Below are 16844 nucleotides of genomic sequence, written 5' to 3' on the forward strand. Positions count from 1 at the left end.
AGGCACTGACAATTAAAGGTAATGTACCTACTCATATGACCATTGGCAATAGGCGAATTTTCAAAATGGCGAACTATCCCTTTAAGGGTTTCTAGTAGGAAAGAACAGGCAGTGAATTTGCATTCCCCTCACAAATTCTTTACCAATTCTATCCAAAGGACGTATTATTTTTTTTATAAGATTTGCCTCTCTTCCCCTTTGTTTTCATGTCATTTCTGTACAATATTTGAATGAACTGGAACGATAAAACTTGACACGTAATTCGCCACTGCTGCAGCTGCTGCAGAAACTGTTTCCAAATGTCTTTCTTCAGAGTGCATTCAAAATAAGAATCTCAGTAATTAACGAAATAGTTTTATTTTTTTAATCATCAGTCAAATGCAGGGTCCCAAACTTTTTTATCTTAAGACCCCAAAGAGAAATTTAGTGTCTCCCTGGGACCCAAACTTACAGTATTATTGTGAATTGCCGTAACATTTCTAAACTACAGATAAAAAAGCAAAACAAACCATCAGTTTAAATATTTAATATTTAACCAATGAAAAGTATAAAGAAGAGCTTGTGACTAAATCCTTTAACTTCACTGGATCCATAAAGTGTCAATAAAACCTCATACCTCCAACCTTCACCAAATGCAATTCAGTTTCAACAACAGAGTAATAATGTGTGAAATTTACTGTAACTGTCTGAGGGACAGTTTTGCAGAGATTTCATTGGAGTGTTTCTTTTATATTTTCAGTAAAAATTAATCAATGTTTGAATTCATACAGTCATTAAAATGTGTTAAAATGTAATAAATAAGTTGTTTAAAAAGGGTAACTTTAATTGAAAACTGGACTAAAATACACTACCTTAAAAATAATGTTTGGTTAAAAATCCAGTGCCTTTGAATGCAAGTTTCATTTTGAAGTTGAATGTCACGGGCAAATGAACAGAGTTTTGTGAGGGGCACACCTGATGCATCATGGGTCAGGAAACAATAGGCAGCAGAGAAAGAGACAACATGCCTGCAGAGAAAAGAGCCAAGTGTGGCTGCAGAGGAACAGAGTGCTACGGCCTAAATTAACATCATTCTGCATGGTTCAAGAGGCGCACAATTGTGTCATATTTGTGCATAATATTGTTGAAATGCCTTTATACTTTTGATATTTTCTGTTGCTGTGTTCACGGACTGGGATCTGTCTATTAACAGATGTTAGCATGATACACTTAATTGTTTGGGCCTGTCTAATTATAGACACTTGCTAAAGAGACTGTAAAATGACTGACAGATGTATATTTTGACTCATTGATTTTTATATGTTTTATTTTTTGTAGTTTTCACGGTGTCTGATGAAGGAAAGGCGGCAATAAATCAGAAAAAGACATCTGTATGATGCGTGGCCATTATTTATTGGACCGGTGCAGTTACATTTACAAAAATCATGAATGCCTTTTAAAATTTATATTTCTGTTTTTAAACATTAGTTTGTTGAAACAAGTCCGACTGAACTTAATCTCAAAAGGTAGTGCTGACATTCACTTTCAGTGCACACAGCTCAATGAAATCAACACGTTCTCACTCCAACCTCGTCACATATTGATGTTTAGTCATGGCCTTTGCACGTACAGATACGATGTGCAAGGGACCCTGGATGCGTTGGTTATTGATGTTCTGGGATGCAGAGTCAACTTCAGCCTGTTACATAAATTGTCTTCTTTTAAAATACACTTCTGTTTTCAGAGGAAATGCACAGTTTGCACTTTCAAAATAAATGCCCTATGTCGGCACAACACCGCAAACTGACTTTTTTTTTTCCTTCAACAACTAATGCAAGTCGTCAGGTTTCAGAAAAAAGAACAGGGTTTGGCTTTATAATCTTGAAAGTCGGAGGTTTGTCGGACCCATCCACCACCCCTTCCGCCTGCCCTAATTGGACTTTTGCCACCATAACTTTCGTTCTTGTCCCACCACGTTTCCCCCTGACACCGCCGGGTGCAGTTAACCTTGACACACAGCAGCCAACTATTAACTCAATATAAATGGGTTTGTATCCTATTTGAGGTTGCATTCTGGTCCGATGAGTTTGGTATTTGGCCTTCAAGATGTCTCACTTCTGGCGAATTCTCTGAATCACTCCTGAACTAATAAATTGTCTTGGATGAGAGAACAAAACGTCTTCAAGACAAAACAAGTCAAGTTTCCTCAGAATTACATTTTCTAAGGAAAATGAGAAAGTCAGCTACCAACAGGTAACAACAACTTGTCTGTCAGGATTGTTTTTTTAAATGCATAACTCATGAGTCATCCAGCTCCCAAATTATCTTCTCTGATCATTGATCAGAGAAGATAATTTGTACACACATTAAAAGGTTGATCAGTGATCAACCTTTTAATGTGTGTACAAATGTGTGTGTGTGTGTGTGTGTGTGTGTGTGTGAGTTTCGGTATCACTGTGGGGCAGCCAGCCCACATGCAGGGCAATGACACACACACCTTTTTTTTAATGGATCAAATAAATTAAATTTTCTCTAGTACAGTGCTCCCAGCTCAACATGTCTTTTGTTCTTTACATCACAGAGAAGTGTGGAACCTCGGCACCATACATGCAGGCAGCATTTCCCAGCAAGACGTTCCCTAATCACTATACCATTGTCACGGTGAGGACACGAGGCACTCACACCGCTACACATGGAACCATGAACACATGCATGCAATCATACACATGCAGAAATTGTGATAGCTTTGATAAAAACTTTCTGACCTCTACCCCCCACATGTAGCTGAAATGGATTGCAGATTGCAAGCAAAGGCATTAACTGTTATTGTTGCTGTTATTTAGCCGCAGAGCACAGCAGCTTTGATTTGACTTTTTCAGCCAGTGGCGTGGCTCTAAGAAAGACAGTGTGGTGGGTCGGTCCACCACTTTTGCCCAGACTGAAATATCCCCAAACTATTAGTTTAAGCACCGTGGCATTTTGCTCAGTCATCCATGGTCACAAAAAGATAAATCCTACTAACTCTGGTGATCCCACTTTTCTTCTAGTGACACCATCATATTGACATTTGTGACATTGGAATAAATGTCACAATATGTTTGGATGGAATACCAAGAAATATGGTACAATGCACATATCCCCCTCAGGATGGATGTTTAATTTGTCCAATTCTTTAGCTATTCTATTCTCAAAGCTTTTTAAAAATGTATCTGCAGTCATATACAGATTTCTGTTTATGGAGATTAGTTGAAATGACAGGCACATGGAAGAGTAAGTCTCGGCTCAGTTGTCTGCTTGCTACACCAAATCAGTCTGAAATATTGTGCCATTGCCCCCAGAGGCTTATCTTTTTCAGACCGGTAGCTGATGGGTCCTCAGATAATGACCAAAAGAAAAACTAACGACATTCTCATCAAAGCCATTGAACACCATGTCCATATTTTACATCTGAAATTGTTGCACGTTTAAAATAAATAGAACCTCATCTTGTGTCAATCATTTTTGCACACTGACTCCAGCATTTTCATCTGTTATTAAAATTTTTTGAATAGGTTCAATGTTCTGCGTTTTGTTGCATCTGTCAAAAACCTTTAGAGAGTTGTTTGACCAAAAAGCAGCTGAGAAAATGTGACATAACCTGGAGGACAGGCACATCAGCAACAAGAGAGTGGAACAGGGCACAATATCATTTCATAACTCGGATAGCAAAGTTTTAACAGGTCAGATAGTAATATTCAGGTAGATGATGAAGACAAAGAGGATTTGGACGACACACAGATGGAGGGAAAGCGCCGCCCATATACACACAGGCCTGAAATACACACACATGCACAAGTAGGCCTTGTATATGCATTAAATGGACAGATGTCAGAGTGAGGGGGCTGCGCCCTGAGCAGTTTGGAGTCCAGTGTCTTGCTCAAGGGCACATTGGCTGTGCCCAGGAGGCAAACTAGCACCTCTCCAGTTACCAGACCATGCTCCATATTTGATCCATATGGAGACTTGACCAGGTGGCCCTCTGCTTTCCAACCCAAGTCCCTATGGACTGAGCTACTGCCGCCCCGTACTTATTCATAGTTAGTATATTACACACAGTCTAAGTGGACAGTATATACAGAATATTTTCACCATGTTACCTTACCATCTGACAGCCCCTTATTTTGGTGCTACATTTTCTGAACTGTAGAAGTTAGTATTCCTACGCAGAAGTGCAGCTGTGCCGTCACTGTATTATGCCACAGGTCAGCTGTTTGGGTCAGATTGTTAGCGGTTTATGGAGACAACAAATAAAAGATAATAAAACTGTGTGATTATGACAGCGATGACAAAATGCAGTTCACTGTGGAGACAAAAGGATACCTTAATGAACCACACTATAGAGAAAAAAAACGTTTGCAGAGAGACACTGAATGGATTGAAAAAGAAAGAGGGGAAACTTCTGCAGAAACTGGAGGCCCAGAAAGAGCAGAAGTTAACTGTGAGCTGTAAACACATGCTGAAGGGACCCAGAGAGCTACTGCTGCCTGGACTTGGTTACAGTAAAACACAACCTCAGGGTCTTTCTGTATCAGAGGATGCCAGCGCTTTACGCTTCACTGATAGTTTGCAAAGTCATTTAATTTATTTGTACATATCCAGTGTAATCTGAACTGATGGTTAGGTACAGCAGTGCTCTTCACCAAGTGTCTCTCTTGCTTATTTGGCAGTGTTTTTTTTTTTTTTTTTTACATTATCCACAAAGAGAATTGTTAAAACACATGTCTTGCAGGTGGAGTGTAGATGTCTTTATTCAGTGTAACTAGCCACAGTTGTTTTTATTTCTTTGTTTGATCAGTCTGGAAAAACACAAGCATGTACAATCTTTAAAATCTTTAGAAAAGCGAAGTTTGGTTTCACTCAGATCCTGCATTTCAGTGAGCGGCACAGAAGAGCTGAAAACAAAAAACGAAACAAAAAAAAAAACAGTGTGTCAAATGCCGCCTGTCAAGTGCTGCCCCTAGCACACACTGGATACAATCGCGCTGCAGCTTGTCAGCAGACGACCACGCAAAGTTATTACTACTTTTACTAAAAGATCTGTACTTCCTTCACCTCTGCATTAGCTTAAAATCATGTGTGGAGAGCCACTAATTAAGCTTGATTTCTCACCTGAAGAGCCAATCTCCAGAGCTGTGACTTGCCAGGCAATATCTTTTTGCCCATTGTCTTTATAAAAACAGGATTGTGGGTAATTTAGCTCTGGGTATTTCTTTACCTCAACAATGAGTCTCTCCTCATCCACTCTTTGTCACACATGAGACAGCAACAGAGTTCTCTTTATACATCAGTGGTGAGGAGAAGAGTCGAGCTGCCATAGGAGAAGAGAAAAAGAGCTGCTTCGGCAGCTGATATGTACAAGCAGAGAGAGAGTGGAGGAAAAATGCATGTATTTCTGAGGGTGGCGAGGCCGAAATAGGGCAGTGGCATGAAGTGACACGCGTCTAGCCGGTGCCAGTTGGGGTTGTACATTGAAAATAATTGTGGCACATTTGTGGATAAGCAGCGTTTGTCACTGGTGTGTTTTGGCCTTTAGGCCTAAGCGTTAGAATATGGAATTTCTTTGGTTGAGAAAATCCTTTTATGTAGAATTTTTTCTAAGGTGGCTAAAGCCCATTTTGTTGCTGCCCCTGTCCACAGCAGTACATCACTTAGCTTCTGAGGTGGCTCTCCTGTCTTTTTCTCTTAACTGGGGGCAAGGCAAACGCCATCTCCTGTAGGTAATACACTGACTATGAATAACTACCTCATACAATCCCACTTCAGAAAATCTGAATGATCCCTTTAACTTGCAGTTTCAGAGGTATTTCAGCCCTTACGGTTGCAGGCTAATAAAACCCCCACTGGGTGTTGACAGCATGCTCCTCCAGAGGCTGAAAAAAATAGATTTATCTGAAGGCAGAGCATGTTTACATAAGCAAAGACAGACACAGATATGCAACTGAAGGTAAACTACAGATGTGTGTCAGACAACTCCTACTTTCCAGGAATACATAACTTACTCATAAAGAGCACTGACTCCACCCTCTCACAAATTAATGAGGCCTCATGTCATACTTGCACTTTTACAGAAGTATTTCATAGCGAAACTGATTCATGCCGAAATAACTGTCACACATTCTCCTCTCCTCTCCTCTCCCTCCTCCTCCTCCTCCCAGGGTCTCTACCCAGAGTCCAATGGTTTGATTGACAACACGATGTACGACCCGGTGTTTGACGCCACCTTCAGTCTGTCCAGTCCAGAGAAAGACAACCCTGACTGGTACCTCGGACAGCCTGTGAGTCTTGTTTGGTTTAACTTATGAACTTTGGATGCAGACAAGATGATGAATTCATAGATGTTAATAAATATTTTGTATAAGATAATGTAGTTGCATCTTTGCTACAAAGGAGCTCAGTGAACATTAACTGCAAAATACCCCAAAAACAAGGTAGGCTACCATTTTTCATAGTGTTTGCAGATTTTTCTTTCAGGCAGCTTATAGATGCAACAGCCTTCAACAATAAGCCACCTGTATGTAGCATGATAGGCAAAACTAAGATATTTACATATTTCACTTGATGTAAGGATATGTAAGCATGGATGGATTACTGAACGGCCACACTGGGCACATACCCGGGAGCCTTCACTTGCAAAATGTCAGATGTCAAATGAACATGAGACTCAAAATGAACACAAAAAGACAAAACAATAAAAATAAAAAAACACAAATTGACCAAAAACCACCAAATCTATGTGTCTTGCTCCTATGTAGGAGAGGTGGTGGGTGGGCCCCTTGCATATTTGTGCTCAGGGGCCCATTGTTTGATTTGGATCCATGTATTGTATGTAGGTTCAATCATGTGCTGGGAGGAGCAGATACAGAACAGGAAATACATCCAAGACAGACAGATTTCACAGTTTGTGAGTTACTTGTGAATTAGACTTTAGATTATGCTGTATTTCTGAGGGAAAAGGACCCTGAGAATAATCACATTGGATTTAACGCAGTAGCCAAGAAATAACGTGATTTTGTAGCTGAAGATTTAACTCAGTATAAGTGTGTTATAAATGTGTAAGTTCTCCTGAGTCTCCTGCCCTGAGTCGACATGTCCTGTTTGTCTATGTAGATTTGGCACACAGCAAAGCACCAGGGGCTGAAGTCTGGGACTTTCTTCTGGCCAGGATCAGACGTCAAAATCAATGGAAGTTTTCCCGACATCTACAAACCTTACAATGGGTAAAACTGAAACCTCTGTTTTTCAAAAGCTTACTGGGGAACCAGAGTGTTGCTGTGAAGTATATCATCCTGCTGGATGATTACCTGGTTTGAGCAACATTACAAAAGAACAGGCAGTTTAATGTCTCAAACAGTATGATATGGGTAAAGCATTACATTTTGGATATTAAATGGCACTTTTAATCAACATCTAAGAAAACAGAGCACTGAAATTGAAGTTAAGACAACGTCCGCCACCTGAAAAAATCAAGTGCACTTTAAGTATACTGTCACTGCTTTACCTTGCCCTCAGACTTGCCTTACCTTGCACTTCTGCATTTAGTCGCCTGATAGAAGACAGAATGAAGGACTTAGTGTAGCAGTTAGTAAACTAGACCTTTGAACTTTCACAAAAGTGAATTCTTTGTTAGCTGTGCTCCACAATTGACTATGGCCTCTAGTTTCGCAGACTGGGCGAGGTGGAGGCGCAGCGCACCTGTGCTTCACCAACTGGGTGTGGCCAGGTGGATTTTGCAAGTTTGGCACACTGTGCTCGCTGGCGCAGCTACTTATCTTTCCCACCTCCGTCCCTCCTACCTGTGCAAGGCGAAAAGAGGGAGGAGAGAAGGCGTGGAGTGGGTTTTACACACATCACACCAATCAAATGAGCCCCTCTCCTCGCCCTTAAATGCGCCGCGCAAAGGCGTAATGAGAGTTTACTCAATTCCCCATGGCAGAAGAGAGCAGCAGCGTCAGACAGCCAAACTTCTCCCAGGAGGAAACTGATGTTTTGGTCCGGGAGGTCCAAGCTCGCAGTGTCCGAATATACAGACTGCCATAAGTGATGGCTTGGATATCTGGGGCACGCAACTGTACATGTGTGCAGTCAATTGGTCCCAGTACCCCAGGGAATCCACATTTCAACAAGAAACCTCGCTTTGTTTCCAGCTGGCTCTCAGATGTGGATGAAAAAATTATGTGCTCATTTGCATGTCGGACTAGACTAGACGTCACTGCATGTATAGCCGAAATGACAGCTCTCTGACTGATCCCCGCCACCGCAGCCATGGTGTGCTGGAAAGATCCGGTGGCGAAGAAGGTCAGAGCCACTGTCACCTTTACAGCAACAGGGAGAGCACAGGTGCCACTGGGGTGCGCATCAGAGGCCACGATGCGCGTCACCACTTGGACCACCTCGCGGGGTAGATGTAATTTGTTCCTGTGTAATGAAAAAGAGTACGACATGAAATGAGAATTATATTGGACACAGCGGTATTCCAGTCATTATTCGTGTGGCCCACCTGCATTCCAGCTCTGTCATGCCCAAATAGGATGTCCTTTGAGGGTACACCCTCTCTGCGTAAGTCCTCCTCCTCCTCCTCCTCCTCGCAATAATGTACTCCATCTGATGCTAACAGTAGCCCTGTCACTGTGTGTGTGTGTCTGTGTGTGTGTGTGAGACTCTGTTCCAGGCACAGAGCTCCAGTTCCACAGCAGTAGTCTCATGAGCTCATCATCTCTCTTCAGATGCTGAATATACTGTATACTCCCTATCTGATGCTGTGGCTGTTTGTGGTTGGCTGAGAGGGATGTGAACCCATTAGTTTGCAGCTGTGTTAATCAAATCAGGTTGGGTTTACATTATGTGTGCCAAACGGTGCAAATCCCCTTTGATGTGACATCAGATGTGACGGGACAGTCAATATAAAGATACATTTATGTGCTGATTGCAGATAGTTGCATTGAATAGTGGTTTTTGTGGGTATTTATTGCATTGTTAATGTGCCTGACATTCTGGAAACCTGCCTGTGAGGTTTTGGTGACGTGTGCGCACTGTCCGCCAGTCAGCCAAACCTCCACTAGTGCTGCGCTCTGCCTGCGCTGACAGTAGACCTGGTTTCAGTTGGCGAGCTTTTAGCGCACCTTAGGCGAAGCCTTTTGGCACGAAACTGTCACTGCGCCAAGCTGGATCTGTCGACACCCCCCCCGTTGCGCCGCCACACCCATCTCAGCACACCTCGGTCTGCCAAACTACCAAACTGAGCGTGCCTCGGGTTGCGCTGCTCGAAACTAGCTCTGCACAGGGTTCGCCACCCTGCGCCGCCCCGGGAAACTAGAGCCCTCAGTGTTTACATCAAACTTGAGTTAAGAGTTGAACTCTGTTCCTAGATACTTAAATGTGACAACAATTTGAACGCCCTTGGTATGTATAATGCCAGCTGTAAGGTTGTCACTATTCTGCCAGCAATTAATGATTTATTCTTTAGTTTTTACTGTAATTCATTCCGTGCATTAAGGTCAAAGATGTTATCATCACACCTTTTAACAAAGGCAGACAGGGCGCAACCATTATTTGACCCTGAGCCCTGCTGAGAGTTCAAAAATCTGCACAAGTTCATGCAGGCATGTGTGTGAGCAGCCATGGTAAGATCATTTTTTTGCTAAACAAGCACAAATTATGATGTAACAGTTTTGTTAGTTAATTATAACAAAAAACTTGCAATAGTTGTGCTACAACTTCCTTCCTACAGTGCAGATGAGCTGTAAAGACAACTGGTGAGTCAGTTGTGTTTCCTCTTGGCCGTCACTGTGCAGTTGCTTTTAGAACAGAATGATTTTTTTGGAGGACTTTTTGTTGGCAAATGTTGGAGCAGTTATCACACCCACCTTCAGGGGATAGTTCACATTTTTTGAAGTGGGGTTGTATGAGGTACTTATCCACAGTCAGTGTACTACATACAGTAGTTGGTGGTCAGCACATCCCCAGTTTGGAGAAGCTTGCAGGAGTCCAACACAGAAGCTAAGCAATTTACTGCTGTGGATTGGGGGTTGAAAAGGAGACATAGCATAGCACCTTTAGCCACCTAAACTAAGTCCAACTTAAAACAATCAACATCACTTTAAGTGTAGGCTGTTTCAAGACTATTTTCACTGCTTTACCTTTCTGTCAGACGATTTCCAATGTGGAAATGAATGTGTTAAATTGCTCTTCAAAATCAGACTCCATTGAGAAAAACAGTGATTTAACATTGCTGGATGCAGGAGCTGCTGGTCTACTGCTGCCTCAGTCAGTTATTTTGTCCTTGTAATTCTTTGACTTTGGTGTTTTAAAAGGGTTAGTTCAGATTCACCAGAGCCAAACAATATCACAAACTAACTAACTGATCAAGGCAGCAGTCAACCAGCAGCTCTTGTGTTCAGTGAGCCAAAATTAATGGTTTTGTCAATGGAGTTTGGTGGACTTGAAAAGAACATAGATGTGATATTGTTATGGGCTGTCTGATGGAAAGGTAAAGCACTGAAAATACTCTGAATATAGCGTACACTTTTTATGTGGCCAGAATTCGTTTTGCTGCTGACCCCCGTCCACAGAAGTGCATCGTAGGTAGGTAGGTATTATAATACTAATACTTAATAAAATCTGACCTAACCCCTTTAAATCATCACAACCATTGTGAAAACTGCTTCATTGTGACACAGAGTTTCTTTCCATGTTAAGTAAGTGAGGCAGATGTTGCAACAGTTTTAGTCCCTGATGCAAGTGTTCACATCTGTGACAAAAACAGCTTTGCAGCTGAATGTTTGCAGAGACTGAGCTCATATATAAAAGCTTTAGATTAATCTAAGGAAAAGCACACAAGACCATTGGCTAGAAATGAACATTCACAAAAAACATTTCATGCTCAGTGTCTTTCATCAGGTAGCATTTTATGAATTGGTTTAATCTTTGACCTGTTGACATCTCTGAAGCAATATCAATAAAAGTTCAATCAAATCACATAAAGTCCTTTCAAAGCGATTACAAGCAATAAAGCAGCCTGAACAGCATCTCAGCTGATAAAGTACTATACTATGGTGATTGTGTAACGGAGGCAAAGGGTTTCTATCTCTGCTTGGGTTGGTAGATGTTGTTGTAATGTTGTAATGTGGTAATGTTGTCATTAACCTTTATCACCCCTGACCCTACATTAAGAGCATTACCATGAAAAGACAAAAAAAATCTCAGTATGTTGGTCCATGTCTCAGTACATTCTTTTCCCAACTCTGTCTGAAATCTGCAAACAGGCTCAGTAAATGCTTTTAGCTGACCTTAGCTGTCCTCAAACAGCTAGCAGATATCACTTAACAATTTGAAATCGATGCATGAGATGGCTGTGCTCATAACAACACACCCTGAGAAGCCTCTGAAGAACTCATTGTCACTACAGCTGAAGTTGTTAAGATATATGAACAAGTATGCAGGCCCGTTAGTGAGAAATCTCTTGAAGCTGTTGCAGTCAACCAGAAATAAATGTTGTAAAATTATATCTAGAAGACAAGTCCAGTCACTGCTGTGCTTTATCAGCCCCCTTAGTTGAGACCAAAGCCACCTTTTCCATACTGTTCAAACAAAACAAAGCAAATTTTAATGTCACTGTTTCTGCTAAAATGTCTTTTAAAGGAACTTTTAAACCACAAAATGATCATTTGTATATCAGTTACTCAGGCTGTTCTGATTAACTATTTGCATGTTTTCCTACACTGTAGCAATCATTGTATTTTTTTTTTGTTGTTGTTTTTTTTTATTCTAACCAAGAAAGCAATTGCTGACAATCAGCTGTTGATGCTGTTTGACGCAGCACTGTGCTCTCTCTGCCTGGTTAGCACTAGCTAACATAGCATAATGTGATCATAACATCTTAATTTGCCATTTAATATTTGTATGTATAATTTGTGAAGCACTTTGTAACACTAACAGTGTTACAAAGTGCTATTTTGCCGCTTGGAGAGAACACCCCACACCGAGCCATTAATCCACACTGACACAGAAACATGGCTTAGCTATGTGATGCTAACAGTAGCCCTGTCACTGTGTGTGTGTGTGTGTGTGTGTGTGTGTGTGTGTGCGCGCGCGTGTGCATGCGTGCGTGCGTGCGTGTGTGACTCTGTTCCAGGCACAGTTTTAAATTGTCAATTTTACAGCAAAGTTGTGGTGATCAGATAAAATTGCAAGGTTGCAGAGAGTGACTGAATTGTTGCATTCAGAACATCGCAACATACTGGACAAAGAGTTTGTAAAAGGATGTTTTTCAATAGTTTTGTTGTTATTAAACTCAGCCCCCCTTTACTTCAAATCATCAAAAAAAAAAAATTCAGTTTTTGAATTCTCTTATCAACGTGGAGGCATGCAAAAAATACATTAAATAAGTTTTCTTCTGGAATGCAACATAACACAGGGTGAATAATTGATTTAAAAGGCAGTTTTAGCAGAAACAGTGATATCAGAGAATTGTTTTGTATTGTCTGACCAGATTAGAAGAGGAGACTTTGCTGCATTTGTTCACACAGAGCAGTCTCAAGTAGACTAAAAAAGTACAGTGGTGACTGGACGTGACATCTTGATATAATTTTGCAACATTAATTTTTGTTTGACTGATACCATATCTTTTGTTCCCTGCATTGCTTCACAGTTTGAGATTTCTTAAAGGCAGACCGACAAAAAAATTTTGTGAGTGAAGAGGTCCATTAAGCTTATGTTCACCACTGTCACCTCTCTCTCCTCTGTCTCTTTTTTTCCCAGTAAAGTGCCATTTGAGGAAAGAGTATTCACTTTGCTCAAATGGCTTCAGCTGCCAGATGATGAAAGGTTTGTTTTTCTTCTATTCAATTCAGTAAAAGCAGTGAGGTCAATAAAGGAATCAGAATACTTTCATTCAGCAAATACCTTCAATGATTTATCTGGTGGTGTCATTGATAAAATTCAACTTTCAGTAAAAATGACTTTTTCCTCCAGACCAGACTTCTACACATTATATCTGGAGGAACCCGATAAATCTGGACACAGCTACGGTCCTGTGAGTGGAGGGGTAAGTTCACCTGACTCACTGGATCACAGGAAGTGATTTTACATTTCTTTTTACATCATGTCAGTAAATCTTTAATTAGTTCTTCACATCAGCTGACTTCAACACTTAATATCAAACTAACAGTGCTGAAACAAATCCCATCATCATATATAGCCTCATCATAGCCTCATTAATGTTGGCCATTATCGCCAATCATCACAGATAAGTCTTGTTGTTGCACAATTCTAAAAGTCTAAAGTCCTTTAATGGCCACAGATAAAAGATCTCCATAAAGGTTGAATCAGATGTCCAATAAATAAATAAAACAATTGCCATCCCATCAGCAGAGTCAGACTCTTTATGGGCCTTTGTGAATTTCCAGACAGTCATTTAGTGAACCTCTCAACATCATCTTCAGTGGTGCATTTATTAAATCTGGGTAATGGCATGGTCATTTTTCAGGGTTAGTCAAGTGGAAACCAAATGAGCCAATCAAACTGAAGAGCTAAAGATAATCTCTTTCCCCCTAACTGTGTGTTTATATGAAAAGAAAGTCCACCTCCTGCTTGTGTAATCTTGAAGTGGGTTTATGGCCAATTTGGAGAGTAGAAAAAAAGACTGTCTAATAACATTTACAGCTCTAACTAAACATGACATCATTGTTGACAGGAAGTGTCTCTGTTCATCTGATTTTTTTTCTAGTTCGTCATTCATGGTGATGTTAGTTTATCGTCAAAATTGCCTAAATGGACCATTCCCATTAACAACAACATCATGTGTTGTGCACGTCCACCCGCTGCAGACTGTCAATTAACTGGAACCACTTTGCCTTTTCAAGTGCTTCTCTCAGCTTGCCTAAAGTTCATAAGGAAACTATCTGCCTGAGCCCAACCTTACATCTGAGGAACTAATTTTCTACCTTTTTACAATCCTCTTGGCACAAGCAAAGTCTTAAATTCCATGCCTGCAGGAATTCTGTCTGAGTCCCAAATTAAATAATAGCAAACAACAGGACTCATGCTGAATCAGCATCTTCTGACAGATGTCGCAAGCTGTTGGAACATCCACATCCTGTTTTCCTGGAGCATGCAGGCACCTTTGGTTGCAGACAAAGTTTTGGTATCTGAGTATGTTGTGAATGAAATGTCATGCCTCTCTGGAGTCCAAAGATTCAAGACGGACAAAGCCTCTTTTGATTGCTCTCAGCCAGAGCAATGTTAGCTCTGCTCTTCCATCCAACAGTCATTAGTGTAATTTTTAACAAGTTCCATAACAATGACCCAGCAGTTCACTGAGGAGCTGTCAGTCTGTAAGGCTTGTTGATCCCCCTCTTTTTACTTTATAATGTCCACTGGTACATTATAAAGTGCTGTTTGATCGATGGGTGCTTTGGAGATAGCTTTCTTTGCCAGCAGTGTGTTTACAATACATGTGTGCTATCTCAGTGATGTCCACACAGTGGGTCAATACTGACAGAGATAAAACATTTAAAGAAACTTAATGAATGAGAACTGCAGTGCATAATCTACATTTTAATAATGATTTTAATATATTTTTGTATGTCTTGATGTCACATTATATCTAAAGCTAATGGGGGCTTTCTGTGGAGAAAAGATGGGCCAGCTGCTGAATGTGTGTGTTTGTTTCATCTGTTTCCTGCAGCTGATTGAAGCAATCCAGGGTGTGGATAAGATCATTGGCCAACTCATGAATGGCCTGAAACAGATTGGCCTCCACCGCTGTCTAAACATCATCATCGTGGCAGATCATGGTAACACACAATATATCACTGATATGGCATTATTTAAAACCAATAAATGAAGCCATGGATCCAATTAGTTGTTTTGGGTGGGTTATAGAAGAAATGGTCTGATACAATATGCAGGGCTGACATCAGGGTAGATACTGACCAGCCACGATGAGACTGATCTATTTTTTTCTTCTTCAATATCATTATATAAATCTGTGTTTTTTGTATGTTTGTTTTATATGCTGCCTTTATTTTGTCACAACTGGCCACTGAGTCAGGTTTTTGTGCCACAGCAATCGCCTGGATAGAAATCAATTTGAAAAAATAAAAAAAACCAGTGTGATGGAAGTGTAAAATGCAGGCAAGTTTACAAGAAAACATACAAAACCACATTTAGTTCCTCAGAGCCAAGAGAATGTCAACAGTCTGATGGAGTATAATTTAAGAAAGGTTAATATAACAGCTAATTACTATTGCAGGTATGGAGGACACGAGCTGCAACAGGAAGGAGGTGCTGCAGGAGCTGGTGGGAGACGTGAAGAACTACTGGGTCACTGAAGGAACATTCGGGCGCATCAGAGCCAAAAACAACGAAACAATTTGTGAGTAAACATACTGAAGCTACCTGCTCTAACAACCCAATTGTGAGAAAAAAAATGCTTCTGCAAACCACAGATTCATTACATTTTTACGTTATTATGTAGCGGATATGTTGAAACTTTCCTGTTTATGCACAAAAATCACTTGGTTATGGTTAGGAAAAGATGTTTTGGCTTAAAATACCCACTTTTTGTACCAATATCCCTGGTGGAAAAACAGCGACGGGTCCCTAAAAACACCTATGTTTGAGGGCTAGAAAGTTGCTGGAAACATGGCAATAACATGCTAAAAGACAACTGTTTTTGATGTCTGTTGGTCTTGAACAGAGCTCTGCAGCTTGGCAGGCATCTCGTCTCGGTGTCACACTATCCACCATCCCCTCCACTTCACAATGACAGTCAGCACAGCTACTTCATCAATTTAGAAATGTTGATATGATACCTGTAAAATGTGCAAATGTAACATTTGTGGTTTGCAGAAATGTACAATGCTAACATTTTCTTCTGGCAACTGGGCTGGCTACAGTACTGCTGACTGAGAAAGAATAAGAGCTGCTGTTATCAGGTGATAGCTCTGACCCAAGAAACACTGACATTATAAAAAGGCTTGTGAAGGAGTTTCATAACCTGCCTTAGCATTTTATCCAGCAAACTGAGAATCATGTCTTCTTTTACAGCAAGCAAAAACATGAAAATCCCACCTCATCATCAAGGCCACTTTTACCTTCTGTTGTACTGATGAGAAATCATGACTGGCACTGGCTTCTGTTTACATTTTTCATTTATTCACTTTCGCAGTCAGATAGTATTATAACCAAATCTGTTCTGTTCTGTTCTTGATGCTCAGCCGCCGTATCAGTGGACGGCACTAAGCTGCACCCACCACAGTCAAATGAAAGCAGTCGAGTATGGAGATCTGAGATAACATAAAATGCTTGCAATCAGGCAGTCTTTGTGTGACACGTAATAACATGATTTTCAGTGATACCAATGGAGCTACCCAACACTGGACACATCCACCCGAAATTTTAGAGCATATGCATTCCTCTCACTGAAAACATTAAAGTTCCAGAGGACTTTTATTTTGACAAAAATAAAAACATTTACACCATGTATTGATGAAGAAAATGCACAAATTAGTGCATAAAATATTGTAAAACTGTTTGGTTAGTTTAAGGTAGGGTTTAGGTTTCTACTTTGTTAGAATTAAGAAAAAATCTTAATTCGGGTTCAAATGAGTGTGTTTTTTATGCAACTTTAGTTACATGTGTTGTAGTTAGCTTATATTATGTCTGTGACACAAGTTAAGTGCATTATGTAAATGAAGATAAATCAGCACTGACTTTTGGTGTCACATGGGACACAATCAGTGGTCTCCTAGATGAAAGTTCTGTTGTTTGACACATCCATCCACCTCGACCTCGTCCCAAAGCAGACTTTGCTGCTCTTTATACTA

At 40.6% G+C, this 16844-nt stretch overlaps 1 protein-coding gene across 1 annotated transcript in view; it reads left to right on the forward strand.

Moving 5' to 3' along the window:
- The window catches only part of LOC117263020 (venom phosphodiesterase CdcPDE), a 90114-nt gene that overhangs the window by 35427 nt on the left and 37843 nt on the right, over positions 1-16844 (forward strand). Inside the window, exons 7-13 of the mRNA XM_078176048.1 lie at positions 2561-2640; positions 6174-6293; positions 7126-7235; positions 12775-12840; positions 12988-13060; positions 14702-14810; positions 15269-15391. Of these exons, the coding sequence (XP_078032174.1) occupies positions 2561-2640; positions 6174-6293; positions 7126-7235; positions 12775-12840; positions 12988-13060; positions 14702-14810; positions 15269-15391 (681 nt within the window). The remainder of the gene's footprint in view (positions 1-2560; positions 2641-6173; positions 6294-7125; positions 7236-12774; positions 12841-12987; positions 13061-14701; positions 14811-15268; positions 15392-16844) is intronic.

The sequence above is a fragment of the Epinephelus lanceolatus genome, chromosome 16 (assembly GCF_041903045.1).
Source record: "Epinephelus lanceolatus isolate andai-2023 chromosome 16, ASM4190304v1, whole genome shotgun sequence".
NCBI classification, from domain to species: Eukaryota; Metazoa; Chordata; class Actinopteri; order Perciformes; family Serranidae; genus Epinephelus; species Epinephelus lanceolatus.